At 37.1% G+C, this 21,823-nt stretch overlaps 2 protein-coding genes across 2 annotated transcripts in view; both read right to left on the bottom strand.

Moving 5' to 3' along the window:
- Nucleotides 1-6,791, bottom strand: part of lamb2l (laminin, beta 2-like) — a 155,695-nt gene extending 148,904 nt beyond the window's left edge. The window contains exon 1 of the mRNA XM_061902749.1: nucleotides 6,622-6,791. The gene's annotated coding sequence lies outside the window, so the exon portion shown is untranslated. The remainder of the gene's footprint in view (nucleotides 1-6,621) is intronic.
- Nucleotides 6,792-9,451: 2,660 nt separating this feature from the next.
- The window catches only part of si:rp71-17i16.5 (phosphatidylinositol 4,5-bisphosphate 3-kinase catalytic subunit gamma isoform), a 30,470-nt gene continuing 18,098 nt past the window's right edge, over nucleotides 9,452-21,823 (bottom strand). Inside the window, exons 9-12 of the mRNA XM_061902747.1 lie at nucleotides 19,252-19,382; nucleotides 17,833-17,944; nucleotides 17,581-17,738; nucleotides 9,452-12,679 (exon numbers count right to left, since the gene is read on the bottom strand). Coding sequence (XP_061758731.1) covers nucleotides 12,425-12,679; nucleotides 17,581-17,738; nucleotides 17,833-17,944; nucleotides 19,252-19,382 — 656 coding nt within the window. The 3' untranslated portion in view covers nucleotides 9,452-12,424. The remainder of the gene's footprint in view (nucleotides 12,680-17,580; nucleotides 17,739-17,832; nucleotides 17,945-19,251; nucleotides 19,383-21,823) is intronic.

The following is a 21,823-nucleotide window of genomic DNA, read 5'->3' as shown; positions in this document are numbered from 1 at the left end:
CTGCTTGTAAAACCAGCAATGTCATGACAGGATGGCGAACTGGTACTTTTCAGACAGAGTATAGTACCATTTTTGATTCATTAGTACCGCGATACTATACTATTAACGGTATACCGTAAAACCCTACTGTACACATAATAAAATGTTTAATGTTGGCCACAGTTTGACCCTGGAACATACTTTTCTATTCCAATTATTTTCTATGGGAATCTTTTTTTAGTTGTCTCAATTCATGAGTGTCCTGAAATGGAAAAGTAAACTGCACAATTGAAGGCGGTGAAGTACTAAAGCAGGGGTCTCCATATATATATATATATATATATATATATATACATATATATATATATATATATATATATATATGTATATATATATATATATATATATATATATATATATATATATATATATATATATATATATATATATATACACACATATACATATATATATATATATATACACACATATACATATATATATATATATATATATATATACACACACACACACACACACACACACACACACGTTGAGGCGGTAGAGCTCGGTTGGTAGAGCGGCCGTGCCAGCAACTTGTGGGTTCCAGGTTCGATCCCCGCTTCCGTTATCCTAGTCACTGCCGTTGTGTCCTTGGGCAAGACACTTTACCCACCTGCTCCCAGTGCCACCCACACGGGTTTAAATGTAAAAAGTAGATATTGGGTTTCACCATGTAAAAGTGCTTTGAGTCACTAGAGAAAAAGAGCTATATAAACATAATTCACTTCACTTCAGGTCAGGAAATAACACAAAGGCTATTTCATCCCTACAAGCCTGTTTCGCAGGTTTCCCTGCTCTTCAGGGGATTTTATAATAACATAGGCTCCAGCACCCCCCTGTGGCCCGAAAGGGATAAGAGGTAGAAAAAAGACGCATATATAATAAAATCCTCTGAAGAGCAGGGAAACCTGCAAAACAGGGGATTTTATAATAAAATATATAATAAAATCCCCTGAAGAGCAGGGAAACCTGCAAAACAGGCTTGTAGGGATGAAATAGCCTCTGTGTTTTTTCCTGACCTAACGTATATTCCGTTGTGTGTATATATACATATATATGTATTCTGAATGCAATTATGTCAAATTATCAATGGGAAAATGCATTTTTAAACAATAAGATTTGCCTGAGCGGCTAGGAGACACCGAGAGTAACAAGCGGTAGAAAATGAATTAGAGAGGACAGATTTAAAATAATAAATATATTAAAATAAAATTGAAATTCAGATATTTTAACTTGGAACTTCCTACGGGCCGGATTTTGGACGCTGGAAGGCCGGATCCGGCCCACGGGGCGCAGTTTGGGGACCCCTGTACTAAAGTAAAGTAAAGAAAATGAAAGCAAACTGCACATCTGAAGGTGTTGAAGTACTCGTGGTTCCTCTTAACCCTTCAGGTTGGAGTTGACGTGAGCAGCAGGGTGCAGGGTCGGGTCCTTGAGCTGATTAAAACTAGACTAAACCTCGGAAGGCCCCTGGGAACCTCCGACTTTACCACCAAGCGGCAGAAGGAAAATGCAAAGAAGTGACATGGGAAACATAATGGAGAGTGTTCCAGGCTGAAATTAAAAGGGACGTGCCGAGTTCCATCTTGGAGCAAAAAACCTGTTTGACTCTCATTCTTCTCAGTCCAAGGAGAAAATCTGAGCCGTGCTCCCCATTAATCTGTGCTGCTGCTAATCTGGCAGGAATGTGTGTCAAAAAAAAAAAAGGTGCCTTGCAGCCAACATACTAACAGGCAGGTAGGTACCTCACGCACATAAATCGTGCAAAAATATCCCCTTTTCTCCACTGTGGTTGATGACGTTGCACTCACTGACATACTTATGTGTTTAGATTATTGGATCTCCCTGCGGCTAAGTAACCACACTATTAGAGACAGTATAATGCACTTCCACTATGAAACGTGTTTGTAATACTATAAAACATGTACATTTGCATGACAAATGCATTTAGTTTTGACAAATCCAAATGAGATAACATTTATCTAATTAGACCAGACAAGTGTAAGAAGATTAATTTGTGTCTTTATTACACTGGACACTGAATTTATGCAACTGAATTTTTGAATTAGAATTGTGAGAACTGTATAAATATATATATATATATATATATATATATATATATATATATATATATATATATATATATATATATACATATATATATATATATATATATATATATATATATATATATATATATATATATATATATATATATATATATATATATATATATGCTGACAATTTATATATATATATATATATAATTGTCAGCATATATATATAATTATGCTGACAATTTTATATATATATGGGATCTTTCTGTGTGGAGTTTGCATGTTCTCCCCGTGAAAGCGTGGGTTCCCTCCGGGTACTCCGGCTTCCTCCCACTTCCAAAGACATGCACCTGGGGATAGGTTGATTGGCAATACTAAAATTGGCCGTAGTGTGTGAACGTGAGTGTGAATGTTGTCTGTCTATCTGTGTTGGCCCTGCGATGAGGTGGCGACTTGTCCAGGGTGTACCCCGCCTTCCGCCCGATTGTAGCTGAGATAAGTGCCAGCGCCCCCCGCGACCCCGATTGTCAGCATAATTATATATAATGATTATATTATATATATATATATATATATACATATATATATATACATATACAATTATTACAATTTAATTCAATACAAATTCAGAGAAAATAAATCAGTCTATAAAAAAATCAGTTAAAAAAAATCCGTTGTATGAAAATTTAGAGTGTAAAAATCGGTGTATAAAAATTGTGTATAAAAAACGTATTAAAAAAGTCAGTGTAAAAAATAGTGCATACAAATTCAGTGTATAAATATGTTGGTGTAAAAAAAATCAGTATATTAAAATTCAGTGCAAAATAAACAGTGTTGAAAAGCCAGTGTAAAAAAAAATTGTGCATAAAAATTCAGTGTATAAAAAAAACTGTGTATAAAAATTCTGTATAAAAAAATTCACTGTATAAAGTTTCAGCGTATAAAAAAAATCAATGCAAAAAAATCAGTGTAAAAAAATCCATTGTGTAAAAAATTAAGTGTGTAAAAATATTGTAAAAAAAATCAATGTATTAAAATTCAGTGTTTAAAAACGTTGTTGAGAAGTCAGTGTAAAAAAATGTAGTGCATAAAAATTCAGTATACAAAAAAATCTGTGTATAAAAATTTAGTGTAAAAAATTCACTGTATAAAAATTTTGTGTAAAAATCTGTGTATTAAAAGTTTGTGTATAAAAAACGTGTTAAAAAAGTCAGTGTAAAAAATAGTGCATACAAATTCAGTGTATAAAAATGTTAGTGTAAAAAAAAAAAGTGTATTAAAGTTCAGTGTATAATAAACAGTGTTGAAAAGTCAGTGTGAAAAAAATTTAGTGCATAAAAATTCAGTGTAAAAAAATCCATTGTATAAAAATTCAGAGTGTAAAAATCTGTGTATAAACATTTAGTGTAAAATCAGTGTAAAAAATCCACTGTATAAAAATTTGTTGTGTAAAAAATGTCAGTTTATACAAATATTGGTGTAAAAAAATCTGTGTTTTAAAATTCAGTGTATAAAACACAGTGTTGAAAAGTCAGTGTAAAAAAAAATGTGCATAAAATTTTAGTGTATTAAAAAATCTGTGTATAAAAATTCAGTGTAAAAAATTGTCAGTGTATAAAAAAATCAAGGTTAAAAAACTGAGTGTAAAAAATCCATTGTATAAAAATTCAGTGCATAAAAATTCAGTGTATAAATATATCAGCGTACAAAAAAAATCAGTGTTGTTCAGTGTTGAAAAGTCAGAGTAAAAAAAATTTGTGCATAAAAATTTAGGGTATGAAAAATTCTGTTTATAAAAATTCAGTGTAAAAAAATTCAGTGCGGAAACATTTGTTCCTTCAAAACGCAAGACCGACTTCCGGGCAATTTAAGACGAACGCACCTCATTGGCTGGTTCTGAGATCGGATCATTACTTCAGGCTTAATTTACCTGAAGTGAGTCTTGAGTTTTTCTGCACTGAATTTGTATACAAACATTTTTTTAACACAAAGAATGTTGCAACACTGTATTTTAACAAACCGATTTTTTTTTAAGTGACATATTTTGCTCGTAAATGTTTTGTTCAATTAAAGGCCTACTGAAACCCACTACTACCCACCACGCAGTCTGATAGTTTATATATCAATGATGAAATATTAACATTGCAACACATGCCAATACGGCCTTTTTAGTTCACCAAATTGCAATTTTTAATTTCCCGCGAAGTGTCGTGTTGAAAACGTCACGATATGATGACGCATGCGTTTGACGTCTCGGGTTGTAGCGGGCATTATTTTCCAGCCCGATCCAATCTATAAGTAGTCTGCTTTGATCGCATAATTACACAGTATTCTGGACATCTGTGTTGCTGAATCTTTTGCAATTTGTTCAATAATAATGGACAAGTAGAAAGATGGAGGTGGGAAGCATTTACCCTCTAGCCACACAAACACAGCTGTTTAACAGAGCGGTCAAGCGAACATGGATCCCGACCACATGTCAACCGGCAGGTTTCGGTGAAAAAATTGTGGTAACAAGTTGGCTCTTACTGTAGTTATGAGCGGAGCTTGCTTCCTCCAGCACCTGCTGCGGCGACTATTACCTTCTCCCACGGAGACACTGACAGTCACTACACACGTAGCCACACCCCTCCGACTTTCAGGTACTATGTAATCTCACTAAAACACTAGCAACACAATAGGCAGATAAGGGATTTTCCAGAATTATCCGAGTAAATGTGTCTAATAACATCTGAATCGCTCCCACTGAAATCGCCTTTTTTCCCCTAGTCCTTCACTCTCAATATCCTCATCCACGAATCTTTCATCCTCGCTCAAATTAATGGGGAAATCGTCGCTTTCTCGGTCCGAATCGCTCTAGCTGCTGGTGGCCATGATTGTAAACAATGTGAGGAGCTCCACAACCCGTGACGTCACGCGCACATCGTCTGCTACTTCCGGTAAAAGCAATGTTATTTTTTTATTAGCGACCAAAAGTTGCAAACTTTATCGTCGATGTTCTCTACTAAATCCTTTCAGCAAAAATATGGCAATTTATTCAATTAATAATGTAGAAGTCAAAGTAGAAAGATAGAGGTGGGAAGCTTTTAGCCTTTGGCCACACAAACACACGGTGTTTCCTTGTTTAAAATTCCCGGAGGTGAAGTTTTACTATGGATCAGAGCGGTCAAGCAAACATGGATCCCGACTACATTGTCAACCGGTATTGTTCGGTGATAAAATTGTGGTAATAAGTCGGCTCTTACCGGAGACATCAGCGGAGCTTCTGTCCTGCTGCAGCTGCGTGACTTCCCTCAGACGCACCCCTCCGACCTTAAGGTACTATTTAATCTCACTAAAACACTTGCAACACAATAGGCGGATAAAGGATTTTCCAGAATTATCCTAGTAAATGTGTCTAATAACATCTGAATCGCTCCCACTGCAATCGCCTTTTTTTTCTTTCTAGTCCTTCACTCTAAATTTCCTCATCCACGAATATTTCATCCTCGCTCAAATTAATGGGGAAATTATCGCTTTCTCGGTCCGAATCGTTCTAGCTGCTGGTGGCCATGACTGTAAACAACGTGAGGAGCTCCACAACCCGTGACGTCACGCGCACATCGTCTGCTACTTCCGGTAAAGGCAAGGTTTTTTTTTTATTAGCGACCAAAAGTTGCGAACTTTATCGTCGATGTTCTCTACTAAATCCTTTCAGCAAAAATAGGGCAATATCGCGAAATGATCAAGTATGACACATAGAATGGAGCTGCTATCCCCGTTTAAATAAGAAAATCTCATTTCAGTAGGCCTTTAATTTACCTGAAGTAAGTCTTGAGTTTTTCTGCACTGAATTTTTATACAAAAAAAAATATTTTTTACACTGAATTTACACACAAGGAATGTTGCAACATTGTATTGTAACAAACCTATTTTTTTAAATGACATATTTTGCTCGTAAACGTTTTGTCAGCATCTTTTTATGTAAAAGATTTTAGTCACAAAATTCAAATCAGTGTAAAAAAAAAAAAAAAAAGCATTTATAATAAAGACAGTAATTAACCTCCACACAGGTGTACCTAATAATATGGCGGACACGTTTGTTTTATTTTCCAATAAAGAAAACCAAAATCCATACATCCATCTATTTCCTACCGCTTGTCCCTTTCGGAGTCGCAGGGAGAAAACCAATTGTATTTTAAAATTATTTATCTTATATTTTAACTTTTTAAACGGTTCCAAGCTAACGTCCAGTAAATTAGCCTAGAATGAGAGCACCGTAAGGAAAGATGAAACCGCATTAAACCGTGAAAAACGTTTAAAAAACATAGTTTATTGTTGTTTAAAGTAAAGTAGAGTTGTGTTAAAGGATGCATCAATGTTCGGCGTACAGCAGAAGAAGACACGTTAAAATTAAATATAATTATTCCTAGTCATAACTCCTAAGTATGGAACTGTTAAACGCCTCTGATTCGACGGAGGTCTTGAATGAAGAGTTAGCGAATTGAAAGAAAGGACGAAAAAAAAACAAAAAAAAACTTACCGGTTAGTTGTCTTCCTCCTCGGTTCACGCACACGCGTCCCCGTTGGGCGCTCGGGCTTCGGGCTTCGAGCCTCGGCGTCGCTGGACAGCTCAGGACGGCGGAGGGTCAGCCCTTGACTGTGGCCGGCTAGCGGTGTGCGGTCCCCGGGGAGAAGAGGGCGCAGGTAGGGCCCCCTGGAGAAGGGCTTGACCCCGCCCAGTGGCGCCAAGCCACGCCCACTACTTCAGGTAAAGATTACTCACATATTCCTGCGCAGATAAGCTTTTTATCTCTCTTGGTTAAACATTTGGAAAAAATAAATATTCATATGACACTCGAAGGCTTTCTCCATTATGTAGGAATACAGAATATGCTGTGGAAATTATATAGCCCTAAATCACAAGTGTCTCAAAGGGCTGCACAAGCCACAACGACATCATCGGCTCAGATCCCCACATCAGGGCAAGGAAAAACTCAACCGAATGGGATACGGTGAGAAACCTTGGAGGGGACCGCAGATGTGGATGCAGGTTGCTTAATATGAACATTTTCCAACAAACACAAGCCCCTTCCTGCTCAGTCATAGATAAATGAACAAGGCAAATGTCCCTTAATGGTGCTGGTCTTGTAAGACATTTGCACTCATGGGTTCGCAAATCCATCCATCCATTTTCCTACCGCTTATTCCTTGTACGTTGTAATTTTGCTACAATTGTTATTTTGCACCAGAAAGAAAAAAACTGGTGGAAATTTTTTTTCCCCATGATATACAAACCCCGTTTCCATATGAGTTGGGAAATTGTGTTAGATGTAAATATAAACGGAATACAATGATTTGCAAATCCTTTTCAACCCATATTCAGTTGAGTGCACTACAAAGACAAGATATTTGATGTTCAAACTCATAAACTTTATTTTTTTTGCAAATAATAATTAACTTAGAATTTCATGGGTGCAACACGTGCCAAAGTAGTTGGGAAAGGGCATGTTCACCACTGTGTTACATCACCTTTTCTTTTAACAACACTCAATAAACGTTTGGGAACTGAGGAAACTAATTGTTGAAGCTTTGAAAGTGGAATTCTTTCCCATTCTTGTTTTATGTAGAGCTTCAGTCGTTCAACAGTCCAAGGTCTCCGCTGTCGTATTTTACGCTTCATAATGCGCCACACATTTTCGGTGGGAGACAGGTCTGGACTGCAGGCGGGCCAGGAATGTACCCGCATTCTTTTACTACGAAGCCACGCTGTTGTAACACGTGGCTTGGCATTGTCTTGCTGAAATAAGCAGGGGCGTCCATGATAACATTGCTTGGATGACAACATATGTTGCTCCAAAACCTGTATGTACCTTTCAGCATTAATGGTGCCTTCACAGATGTGTAAGTTACCCATGCCTTGGGCATTAATACACCCCCATACCATCACAGATGCTGACTTTTGAACAATCCGGATGGTTCCTTTCCTCTTTGGTCCAGAGGACACGACGTCCGCAGTTTCCAAAAGCAATTTGAAATGTGGACTGGTAAGACCACAGAACACTTTTCCACTTTGCATCAGTCCATCTTAGATGAGCTCGGGCCCCAGCGAAGCCGGCGGTGTTTCTGGGTGTTGTTGATAAATGGCTTTGGCTTTGCATAGTAGAGTTTTAACTTGCACTTACAGATGAAGCGACCAACTGTAGTTACTGACAGTAGTTCTCTGAAGTGTTCCTGAGCCCATGTGGTGATATCCTTTACACTTTTTTATGTAGTATAGCCTGACGGATCAAAGGTCCGTAATATCCTCTCTTACCTGCAGTGTTTTCTCCAGATTCTCTGAACTGTATGATGATATTACGGACCGTAGATGGTGAAATCCCTAAATTCCTTGCAATAGCTGGTTGACAAATGTTCCTAAACAATTTGCTCACGCATTTGTTAACAAAGTGGTGACCCTCGCCCCATCCCTGTTTGTGAAAGACTGAGCATTTCATGGAATCTGGTTTTATACCCAATCATGCAAACCACCTGTTCCCAATTAGCCTGTTCACCTGTGGGATGTTCCACATAAGTGTTGGATGAGCATCCCTCAACTTTCTCAGTCTTTTTTGCCACTTGTGCCAGCTTTTTTGAAACATGTTGCAGGCATCAAATTCCAAATGAGCTAATATTTGCAAAAAATAACAATGTTTTCTAGTTCTAACGTTAAATAACCTGTGATTGCAGTCTATTTAATTGAATATAAGTTGAAAAGGATTTGCAAAATATTGTATTCTGCTTTTATTAACCATTTACACAACCTGACAACTTCACTGCTTTTGGGTCTAGTGAATTAAAGTTTGATTATTTATCATAATATAAAAATGGTTAAAAATGAATTTGGGCCTTCAAATAAAATTATTTTTAGGGGTTGGTTTCAGGGGACAAAATTCCCCTCTGCTGATTTTGGGACTGTTATACTGTTAGTCAAAGATCCTCTATATGACAGGAGTGTTGTGTGTGTTTTGAATGCATTGCAAAAACATGAGTCAAAGAGCCTCTATATCAGTGATCCCCAACCACCGGATACCGGGCCGTGGCCCAATTGGTACAGGGCCGCAGAAGAATTTTTTATTCATTTTTATTTAAAAAAAAAAAAAAAAAATACAAAAAATTGAAAGTTTTTTTTTTTTTTTTTAATAAAATCAACATAAAAAACACAATATACACTTACAATTAGTGCACCAACCACAAAAACCCCACCCCCCGTCCCGCGGGACAAATTATTAAGCATTGTCCGGTCCGCGGATACAAAAAGGTTGGGGACCACTGCTCTATATGACAAGATGTGACAAGTGGTCATGGTGTTGAATACAAACCACCACCAGAGGTCAGTAGAATCAACATTTATGAGCAGTTGGGTTATTCAGACATACTTACTATTAGATAAATACCAGAAGTAAAAAGTCACAGACACATGCTCTCCTGTCTTTAAAGTCCCCTGTTTGCAAAACTTAACCTTCCTGGTGAAATACAAAAATTGATCAATTGTTGAGCTAGTACATATTGGACCACAAATACAAAAAAGTAATCGGTCTGGAGCCACAAAATAATAAAAGCCTTATATAAGTGTTATAATGATGGCAACACATGATGTAAGTGTCTATATTTGCTGTATTGGCTTACTATCAAAATTACTTTAAAAGCCTTACATAAGTGTTATAATGAAGGCAACACATGATGTAAGTGTCTATATTATTTATATTAGCCTACAATCAAAATTACTCTAAAAGCCTTATATAAGCGCTATAATAAAGGCAACACATGATGTAAGTGTCTATATTAGTTATATTAGCCTACTATCAAAATGACTTTAAAATTCTTATATAAGTGCTGTAATGAAAGCAACACATGATGTAAGTGTCTGTATTAGCTATATTAGCCTACTATCAAAATTACTTTAAAATTCTTATTTAAGTGTTATAATGAAGGAAACACATGATGTAAGTGTCTATATTAGCTATATTAGCCTACTATCAAAATGACTTTAAAATTCTTATATAAGTGTTATAACGATGGCAACGCATGATGAAAGTGTCTATGTTTGCTATATCAGCCTACTATCCAAATGACTTTAAAAGCCTTACATAAGTGTTATAATGAAGGCAACACATGATGTAAGTGTCTATATTAGCTATATTAGCCTACTATCAAAATGACTTTAAAATTCTTATATAAATGCTGTAATGAAAGCAACACATGATGTAAGTGTCTATATTAGCTATATTAGCCTACTATCAAAATGACTTTAAAATTCTTATATAAGTGTTATAAAGATGGCAACGCTTGATGAAAGTGTCTATGTTTGCTATATCAGCCTACTATCCAAATGACTTTAAAAGCCTTACATAAGTGTTTTAATGAAGGCAACACATGATGTAAGTGTCTATATTAGTTCTTTTAGCCTACGATGAAAATGACTCTAAAAGGTAATAAAGGCAACACACGATGTAAGTGTCTATATTAGTTATATTAGCCTACTATCAAAATGACTTTGAAATTATTATATAAGTGCTGTAATGAAAGCAACACATGATGTAAGTGTCTATATTAGCCTACTATCAAAATGACTTTGAAATTATTATATAAGTGCTGTAATGAAAGCAACACATGATGTAGGTGTCTATATTAGCTATATTAGCCTACAATCAAAATGACTTTAAAAGCCTTATTTAAGTGTTTTAATGAAGGCAACACTGTCAGGCTTTTCCCTGACAGTTTGTCTATGTTTTAGTTTTTTCCTCTGCATTTGTCTGTTTCCTGTGTTTAGTATTTCCTCTCTTTTAGTTCCTGTCAAGTGCTCTTAATTTGTCAGCTTCCTGTCTTGTTCCCTGAGTGCTGTGTTCCTCCTCAGTGTGTTTAGTATTTCCTTTCCTTAGTTCCTGTCTAGTGCTCTTATTTTGTCAGCTTCCTGTCTTGTTCCCTGAGTGCTGTGTTCCCCTTCAGCTGCGGCTGATTGGCATCTGGCCACACCTGTTGCCAATCAGCCGGCTCCTATTTGTACCTCCTTTTGTGTTGTGTCAGTTGCTGGATCATTGTATTGTCTTGTCGATGTCATGTCTAGTCGCTCTTGTGATGTGTTATCGCTCCTGTCGTGTCGTACCTTGTCTTTGCAGCGTAGCGGTAAGCTATATTCAGTCGATGTTTGTAGCTTACTGTTTTTTGTTCCCTGCTTCCGTTTTATTTTTCATTATAAAAGTACGACTTCTGTTTGCCTGTTCGCTACCCGCTAGCTTCGACGCTAAGCTCCTGTTCGTCATTTTCTAGCTCCCGGGCTAGCTCCTTTTGTTTGCTTATCTGCCTCGTGCGCACTTTGTGTTTGTACCCTTTTGGTTTTGTTTTTGTCTTAGTATTGAATTAAATCATGTTTTCTCATTCCATGCCTGCCTCCATCTCTGCATCTTGGGGTTCGTCATCAAATAACTCTGACAAACACGTGATGTAAGTGTCTATATTAGTTATATTAGCCTACTATCAAAATGACTTTAAAAGTCTTATGTAAGTGTTATAATGACAACACATGATGTGTCTATATTAGTTATATTATCCTACTATCAAAATGAGCCTCATATAAGTGTTATAATGATGGCAATTTTATTTGGTACAAAGTGTAATGATAAACGTGACCAGTAGATGGCAGTCACACATAAGAGATACATGTAAACTGCAAGCTGGCACCAGTAAACAACACCAAAACTTGAAATGTTCCATCGAAAGTATAGAACATTACACACGGCGCTCAAAAATCTGTCAAAAATGTTTTTAGTACGACTTTGGTAAGCTATGAAGCCACACCCCTTGATGGATTGTCGGCGCATTAAACATACCGGTATTATTTTGGTGTGTGTATGAGGACCGTTAAATGGCACACATTATCAGGTGTTTTGTTTCGCAATATTATGCAAAACCAAATTATTTTTCCTCTGGTGCCTGCTGATGTGTATTTGGGATCTGCATAAATCCTGAAAATGTGGACAGTCCTCGGTGAGGGTGGGAGGAGTCCCTGCAGATTTTCTCAACCCTGGTCAGGCAGCGGCTTTTGGCTTTTTAGGTCCCACTTTTGGGGGCTTTGGTCCTGTTGAATTTTTCATATTTTTTTGTTGTTGTTGTACTTTGAGACCTGTTTAGTTTGTCTGTAGAATGTATAAATAAATGAATAATTGAGCTAAATTTAACCAAAAATGCGTAGCAATCAGCGGTGTAGTTTTGACCTCATCTGGTTAACGAACAAATCTAACGAAAACGTTGGCATTATTGTGTGATTCGTCATGCAAGGAAATGTGATCAAATGACATCAGCGAGTCTTATCTATTAGCCACCAGGTGTATCCACCAGTTGGCCTGCACAGTCCAGTCCAGCTGCTCACACCTGCTAATCTGCTGGAGGAAATGTTCCTGGGCCTCCGCTTCGCTCCTGTCCTCCTGCAGCGCCTCCCGCAGGTACTGCATGTCCTCTGCGGCGCTCAGCTCAGGCATGCCGGTGAGCAGCATGAGGGAGAAGAGCGTCACCAGCAGGCCGGAGTGAGAACGCAGCGCCAAGTAGGCTCGAACACACGTGTCCTGGTAGACCGGGAAAATATACACATGACTTCATAACTTACGTACGCCCTCAAATATATTACTTCACATACTATGTGCAATCTCAAATATATGTCAGGCATGGGCAAAATACGGCCCGCAGGCCCATTGAGATTTTTTAATTTGAAAGTTTTGCACGACTGAGGAGCTGGTCTGTGAAGTAAAAGAGGAGCAATGTTCCTATGTTGTTAATATTCAGTGTTTTATTGTTCATAGTTAATATTGTAAATCCCATTTTCTTTATTTTAGCCTCTTGAGGCCCAAGCTGTTTGTTTACATACTTCTTTTTTATTTCTCTTTGCTATTTGGGCTTATTGGAACCTAATTAGAATAAAAAACTAATTATTGGACCCTAATTAGAATAAAAAACTAAGAGTCATCTTTTGATATGATGTACTTAATCCATAAGTACACAAACGTGTACTTCATGTTTAGTGACATGCTAATTCTTATTTTTACAGTTTTTTTCCAAAATTCCATTGTATGTTGTACTCTTCTGACACCAACAGATGGCAGTATAAGTGTCCACATAAGTGGCCATAAGACCCCAATTCAGTAGTGTACACAATTTTGGAAATAAGAGCTAAAAGGTGCTGTCCAAGCATGTGGCAACTAATGTCTTTTGTACATTTTGGGTGTCCCATTCTGTAAAAAATGTAAAATTCCATTCCGTTTTTTTTTTAGGTGTTCTGTCATAACGTTTTTAGGATTCTATCGGGGGCTTCACGGTGGCAGAGGGGTTAGTGCGTCTGCCTCACAATACAAAGGTCCTGCAGTCCTGGGTTCAAATCCAGGCTCGGGATCTTTCTGTGTGGAGTTTGCATGTTCTCCCCGTGAATGCGTGGGTTCCCTCCGGGTACTCCGGCTTCTTCCCACTTCCAAAGACATGCACCTGGGGATAGGTTGATTGGCAACACTAAATTGGCCCTAGTGTGTGACTGTGAGTGTGAGTGTTGTCTGTCTATCTGTGTTGGCCCTGCGATGAGGTGGCGACTTGTCCAGGGTGTACGCCCGATTGTAGCTGAGATAGGCGCCAGCGCCCCCCGTGACCCCAAAAGGGAATAAGCGGTAGAAAATGGATGGATGGATGGATATCGGACATTGTGACCATGTTCATAAATTATTTAAAAAAGGGACCTGAACACACATACTGTACAGCAGATTTTTTACAGCTAAATGTGAATATATAAATTTGTAACCCATACACAATTTTTTTCTCTCACTGTGGCCCCCGAGTCAAAATATTTTCCCAGCTCTGCTCCATATCATATGTACATTCTCAAATATATTTACTTTAGATCTTGTGTACAATCTCCAATATATTACTTTATATCTTATGTACAGTCTCAAATATATTAGTGTATGTCAGACCTGGGCAAAATACGGCCCGCAGGCCCATTGAGATTTTTTTATTTCAAAGTTTTGCACGATTGAGTAGCTAGACTGAGAAGTAAAAGAGGAGCGATGTTCCTATGTTGTTAATATTCAGTGTTTTATCATTCATAGTTAATATTGTAAATCCCATTTTCTTTGTGTTAGCCTCTTAAGGCCCAAACTGTTTGTTTTCATACTTCTTTTTTATTTATCTTTGCTATTTGGGCTTATTGGACCCTAATTAGAATAAAAAACTAAGAATCATCTTTTGATATGATGTACTTATTAGTCCATAAGTACACAAATGTGTACTTTATGTTTAGTGACATGCTAATTCTTATTTTTACACTGTTTTTTTTTCAAAATTCCATTGTATGTTGTACTCTTCTGACACCACCAGATGGCAGTATAAGTGTCCACATAAGTGGCCATAAGACCCCAATTCAGTAGTGTACACAATTTTGGAAATAAGAGCTAAAAGGTGCCGTCCACGCATGTGAACACTAAGGCCTTTTGTACATTTTGGGTGTCCCATTCTGTAAAAAATGTAAAATTCCATTCCGTTTTTTTTTAGGTGGTCTGTCATAACGTTTTTAGGATTCTATCAGACATTGTGACAATGTTCATAAATTATTTAAAAAAGGGACCCGAACACACATACTATAGAGCAGATTTTTTACAGCTAAATGTAAATATATAAATTTGACACCCAGACACAATTTTTTCTCTCACTGTGGCCCCCGAGTCAAAATATTTTCCCAGCTCTGCTCCATATCATATGTACATTCTCAAATATATTTACTTTATATTTTGTGTACAATCTCCAAAATATTACTTTATATCTTATGTACAGTCTCAAATATATTAGTGTATGTCAGACCTGGGCAAAATACGGCCCGCAGGCCCATTGAGATTTTTTTATTTCAAAGTTTTGCACGATTGAGTAGCTAGTCTGAGAAGTAAAAGAGGAGCGATGTTCCTATGTTGTTAATATTCAGTGTTTTATCATTCATAGTTAATATTGTAAATCCCATTTTCTTTGTGTTAGCCTCTTAAGGCCCAAACTGTTTGTTTACATACTTCTTTTTTATTTCTCTTTGCTATTTGGGCTTATTGGACCCTAATTAGAATAAAAAAACTAAGGATCATCTTTTGATATGATGTACTTAGTCCATAAGTACACAAAAGTGTACATCATGTTTTGTGACATGCTAATTCTTATTTTTACACTGTTTTTTTCCAAAATTCCATTGTATGTTATACTCTTCTGACACCACCAGATGGCAGTATAAATGTCCACATAAGTGGCCATAAGACCCCAATTCAGTAATGTACACAATTTTACTTAATATCTTATGTACAGTCTCAAATATATTAGTGTATGTCAGACATGGGCAAAATACGTCCCGCAGACCCATTGAGATTTATTAATTTGAAAGTTTCGCATGATTGAGGAGCTGGTCTGAGAGGTAAAAGAGGAGCTATGTTCCTATGTTGTTAATATTCAGTGTTTTATCATTCATAGTTAATATTGTGAATCCCATTTTCTTTATTTTAGCCTCTTAAGGCCCAAGCTGTTTGTTTACATGCTTTTTTTTATTTCTCTTTGCTATTTGGGCTTATTGGACCCTAATTATAATAAATTAGTCCATAAGTACAAATCCCGTTTCCATATGAGTTGGGAAATTGTGTTAGATGTAAATATAAACGGAATACAATGATTTGCAAATCATTTTCAACCCATATTCAGTTGAATATGCTACAAAGACAACATATTTGATGTTCAAATTGATAAAAAACATTTTTTTTTGCAAATAATCATTAACTTTAGAATTTGATGCCAACAACACGTGACAAAGAAGTTGGGAAAGGTGGCAATAAATACTGATAAAGTTGAGGAATGCTCATCAAACACTTATTTGGAACATCCCACAGGTGTGCAGGCTAATTGGGAACAGGTGGGTGCCATGATTGGTTATGAAAACAGCTTCCCAAAAAATGCTCAGTCTTTCACAAGAAAGGATGGGGCGAGGTACACCCCTTTGTCCACAACTGCGTGAGCAAATAGTCAAACAGTTTAAGAAAAACGTTTCTCAAAGTGCAATTGCAAGAAATTTAGGGATTTCAACATCTACGGTCCATAATATCATCAAAAGGTTCAGAGAATCTGGAGAAATCACTCCACGTAAGCGGCATGGCCGGAAACCAACATTGAATGACCGTGACCTCCGATCCCTCAGACAGCACTGTATCAAAAACCGACATCAATCTCGAAAGGATATCACCACATGGGCTCAGGAACACTTCAGAAAACCACTGTCACTAAATACAGTTCATCGCTACATCTGTAAGTGCAAGTTAAAGCTCTACTATGCAAAGCGAAAGCCAGTTATCAACAACATCCAGAAACGCCGCCGGCTTCTCTGGGCCCGAGATCATCTAAAATGGACTGATGCAAAGTGAAAAAGTGTTCCGTGGTCTGACAAGTCAACATTTCAAATTGTTTTTGGAAATATTCGACATCGTGTCATCCGGACCAAAGGGGAAGCGAACCATCCAGACTGTTATGGACGCAAAGTTCAAAAGCCAGCATCTGTGATGGTATGGGGGTGCATTAGTGCCCAAGGCATGGGTAACTTACACATCTGTGAAGGCACCATTAATGCTGAAAGGTACATACAGGTTTTGGAACAACATATGCTGCCATCTAAGCGCCGTCTTTTTCATGGACGCCCCTGCTTATTTCAGCAAGACAATGCCAAGCCACATTCAGCACGTGTTACAACAGTGTGGCTTCGTAAAAAAAAGAGTGCGGGTACTGCAGTCCAGACCTGTCTCCCATGGAAAATGTGTGGCGCATTACGAAGCGTAAAATACGACGGAGGAAACCCCGGACTGTTGAAGGACTGAAGCTCTACATAAAACAAGAATGGGAAAGAATTCCACTTGCAAAGCTTCAACAATTAGTTTCCTCAGTTCCCAAACGTTTATTGAGTGTTGTTAAAAGAAAAGGTGATGTAACACAGTGGTGAACATGCCCTTTCCCAACTACTTTGGCACGTGTTGCAGCCATGAAATTCTAAGTTAATTATTATTTGCAAAAAAAAATAAAGTTTATGAGTTTGAACATCAAATATCTTGTCTTTGTAGTGCATTCAACTGAATATGGGTTGAAAAGGATTTGCAAATCATTGTATTCTGTTTTTATTTACATCCAACACAATTTCCCAACTCATTTGGAAACAGGGTTTGTAGTAGTGTGTAGCATGCTGGGAATAATCTGTGCATGTGATGGAGGAATGCACAGTTCTGGGTTGAAATTCTACTTAATTTGCATTAAATCAGGTTGTTTTCGATAATAATCATACTGCAATATCTGGCATGTTGCAGTCATTGTTTATTCCCATTCATTTCCCATTATTTCCCATGTAAAGTTTTGAACTTTGAATATTTCCGGAATTTTGCAACCCTAGTGTTGGGTAATTGAATTACGCCCGTGGCGTCCTTACCCTGAAGCACTGAAAGTAGAGGCTACTGCGACCTTTGACCCTGCCCATCACGTACAGGAAGTCGGGCGTGAGCACAAACGGGACACGCTCCCTGCTCACTCCCAGGAAGTGCTTCCTGTTGCCTAGGATGTGGCCAAAGTCGATGTGGAACAAATTGCCTGAAGACATAAAAACACGACAAAACCGACATCGTTAGTTTTTTGTTTTTTTTGGTTTCATTTCAAGACGGCAAAACGCTGGGAGGGTTGGTACCTTGATCTGTTATCATAATGTTGTCATTGTGGCGGTCCCCGATACCCAGGACGTACGTGGCCACGCAGTACCCAGCACAGGACTTGACAAAGCGCTCCACAGTCTTGAAGTGCTGTATTCAATCATGGATCATCAATATTACAGTGATTGATGCACAGTAGACCAGGGGTCACCAACCTTTTTGAAAGCAAGAGCTACTTCTTGGGTACGGATTAAAGCGAAGGGCTACCAGTTTGATACACACTTAAATAAATTGCCAGGAATAGCCAATTTGCTCAATTTACCTTTAATAAATATAGATATGGGTATTTCTGTCTGTCATTCCGTCGTACATTTTTTTTTCCTTTTACGGAAGGTTTTTTTGTAGAGAATAAATGATGGAAAAAACACTTAATTGAAAGGTTTAAAAGAGGAGAAAACAGGAAAAAAATGACAATTAAATTTGAAACATAGTTTATCTTCAATTTCGACTATCTAAAATTCAAAATTCACCCGAAAAAAAGAAGAGAAAAACCAGCTAATTTGAATATTTTTGAAAAAATAAAAACATTTTTTTATGTAACATCATTAGTAGTTTTTCCTGATTAGGATTAATTTTAGAATTTTGATGACATGTTTTAAATATATTAATTTCCAATCTGCATTTTTTTTTTTAGAATATATAACAAATTGGACCAAGCTATATTTCTAACAAAGAAAAATCCTTATTTCCTTTAGATTTTTCAGAACAAAATTTTAAAAGAAATTCAAAAGAATTTTGAAACAAGATTTAAATTTGATTCTACAGATTTTTCTAGATTTGCCGGAATATTTTTTTTTTAATTTTAATCAAAATAAGTTTGAAAAAATATTTCACAAATATTCTTCGTCGAAAAGACAGAAGCTAAAATGAAGAATAAATTAAAATGTGTTTATTATTCTTTACAAAAAAAAAAAAAAATTACTTGGGCATTGATTTAAATTATCGGGAAAGAAGAGGAAGGAATTTAAAAGGTAAAAAGGTATATGTGTTTAAAAATCCTAAAATAATTTCTAAGGTTGTATTTTTTCTCTAAAATTTTCTTTCGGAAAGTTAGAAGAAGCAAAGTAAAAAAAAAAAAATAATTTATTTAAACAAGTGAAGACCAAGTCTTTAAAATATTTTCTTGGATTTTCGAATTCTATTTGAGTTTTGTCTCTCTTAGAATTAAAAATGTCGAGCAAAGCGAAACCATCTTGCTAGTAAATAAATACATTTAAAAAATAGAGGCAGCTCACTGGTAAGTGCTGCTATTTGAGCTATTTTTAGAACAGGCCAGCGGGCGACTCATCTGGTCCTTACGGGCTACCTGGTGCCCGCGGGCACCGTGTTGGTGACCCCTGATGTAGACCAAGCATGACACCAAACACGTAAAAAGACAGAATGTGCTCATAAATCACAATTTCCTGGAGCGAACACTTGGATTTCAGCCACTCAAAGACCGCGTCGTCTCTGAAGAACCCGATGGTTCCTCCGTGGCTCCTCTGGACGGCAGCGATGGTCACCGCGTCACGTACGACCTCGATCATACCTAAGGAACAGAAATACAGTGAAGAGGTACACAAGAGTTCATTTTTAGTGCGTTACTCGATTGCTAAAATGTAGACCAGGGCTCACCAACCTTTTTGAAACCAAGAGCTACTTCTTGGGTACTGATTAATGCGAAGGGCTACCAGTTTGATACACACTTAAATAAATTGCCAGAAATAGCCAATTTGCTCAATTCACCTTTGAAAAATAAATCTATATATATGAAAAAAAAATTGTATTTCTGTCTGACATTCCGTCGTACATTTTTTTTCCTTTTACGGAAGGTTTTTTGTAGTGAAAAAATGATGAAATAAACACTTAATTGAACGGTTTAATTCAAAATTCAACCGAAAAAAGAAGAGAAAAATTAGCTAATTTGAATCTTTTTGAAAAAAATGTATGGAACATCATTAGTAATTTTTCCTGATTAAGATTAATTTTATAATTTTGATGACATGTTTTAAATAGGTTAACATCCAATCTGCACTTTGTTAGAATATTTAACAAATTGGACCAAGCTATATTTCTAACAAAGACAAATCATTATTTCTTCTATATTTTCCAGAACAAAAATTTTAAAATCTTAATGATTTCTCACAATAAATATATATTTTTGATGACATACTTTAAATAGGTTAAAATCCAATCTGCACTTTGTTAGAATATATAATAAATTGGACCAAGCTATATTTCTGACAAAGACAAATCATTATTTCCTCGAGATTTTCCTGAACAAAAATTTTAAAAGAAATTCAAAAGACTTTGAAATAAGATTTAAATTTGATTCTAAGGATTTTCTAGATTTACCAGAATATTTTTTTTTATTTTAAACATAATAAATTTAAAGAAATAGTTCACAAATATTCTTCGTCGAAAAAACAGAAGCTAAAATGAAGAATTAAATTAAAATGTATTTATTATTCTTTACAACAACAAAAAATACTTGATTATTGATTTAAATTGAAGAAGAGGAAGGAATTTAATAGGTAAAAAGTGTTTAAAAATTCTAAAATAATTTTTAAGGTTGTATTTTTTCTCTAATATTGTCTTTCTGAAATAAATTCATTTATTTAAACATTTAAATGGATTTATTTAAATAAGTGAAGACCAAGTCTTCAAATTATTTTCTTGGATTTTCAAATTCTATTTGAGTTTTGTCTCTCTTAGAATTAAAAATGTCGAGCAAAGCAAGACCAGCTTGCTAGTAAAAAAATTAAAAAAATTAAATAATGGCAGCTCACTGGTAAGTGCTGTTATTTGAGCTATTTTTAGAACAGGCCAGCGGACTACTCATCTGGTCCTCACGGGCTACCTGGTGCCCGCGGGCGCCGTGTTGGTGACCCCTGATGTAGACCGTTTAAAAGTGATTCAACCCCCAATTCTAACCCTTGAGTGCCTATCAGGGAGGTAATGGGTCCCGTTTTTATAGTCTTTGGTATGACTCGGCTGGGGTTTGAACCTACCAATCTCAGGGCGGACACTCTCTCAATCAATCAATCAATGTTTATTTATATAGCCCCAAATCACAAATGTCTCAAAGGACTGCACAAATCATTACGACTACAACATCCTCGGAAGAACCCACAAAAGGGCAAGGAAAACTCACACCCAGTGGGCAGGGAGAATTCACATCCAGTGGGACGCCAGTGACAATGCTGACTATGAGAAACCTTGGAGAGGACCCCCCCCCCCCCCCCCCCCCCCCTCTAGGGGACCGAAAGCAATGGATGTCGAGCGGGTCTAACATGATACTGTGAAAGTTCAATCCATAGTGGCTCCAACACAGCCACGAGAGTTCAGATCAAGCGGATCCAAGACAGCAGCGAGAGTCCCGTCCACAGGAAACCATCTCAAGCGGAGGCGGATCAGCAGCGTAGAGATGTCCCCAACCGATACAGGCGAGCGGTCCATCCTGGGTCCCGACGAGCGGTCCATCCTGGGTCTCGACTCTGGACAGCCAGTACTTCATCCATGGCCACCGGACCAAACTTTACCCTCTCCACAAGGGAAGGGGGGACATAGGAGAAAAAGAAAAGAAGCGGCAGATCAACTGGTCTAAAAAGGAGGTCTATTTAAAGGCTAGAGTATACAGATGAGTTTTAAGGTGAGACTTAAATGCTTCTACTGAGGTAGCATCTCGAACTGTTACCGGGAGGGCATTCCAGAGTACTGGAGCCCAAACGGAAAATGCTCTATAGCCCGCAGACTTTTTTTGGGCTCTAGGAATCACTAATAAGCCGGAGTCCTTTGAACGCAGATTTCTTGCCGGAGTGGACACTCCAACCACTACCTTTCTTGACACAGCAAGAAGGAAAAGTAGAAGAACAAGTGATGACATAAGTCATGGTGCCAATCTAATAGAGAATGTCTCATTACAAAATTGTGACTTTTGTTTGGTAAAACTACGACAATTTTCATAAAATTGTCAAAATGTTAAGCTTT

The sequence above is a fragment of the Nerophis ophidion genome, linkage group LG06 (genome assembly GCF_033978795.1).
Source record: "Nerophis ophidion isolate RoL-2023_Sa linkage group LG06, RoL_Noph_v1.0, whole genome shotgun sequence".
NCBI classification, from domain to species: Eukaryota; Metazoa; Chordata; class Actinopteri; order Syngnathiformes; family Syngnathidae; genus Nerophis; species Nerophis ophidion.
The sequence above is the reverse complement of the archived record's forward strand: the minus strand, read 5'-3'. Positions and strand labels throughout refer to the sequence as shown.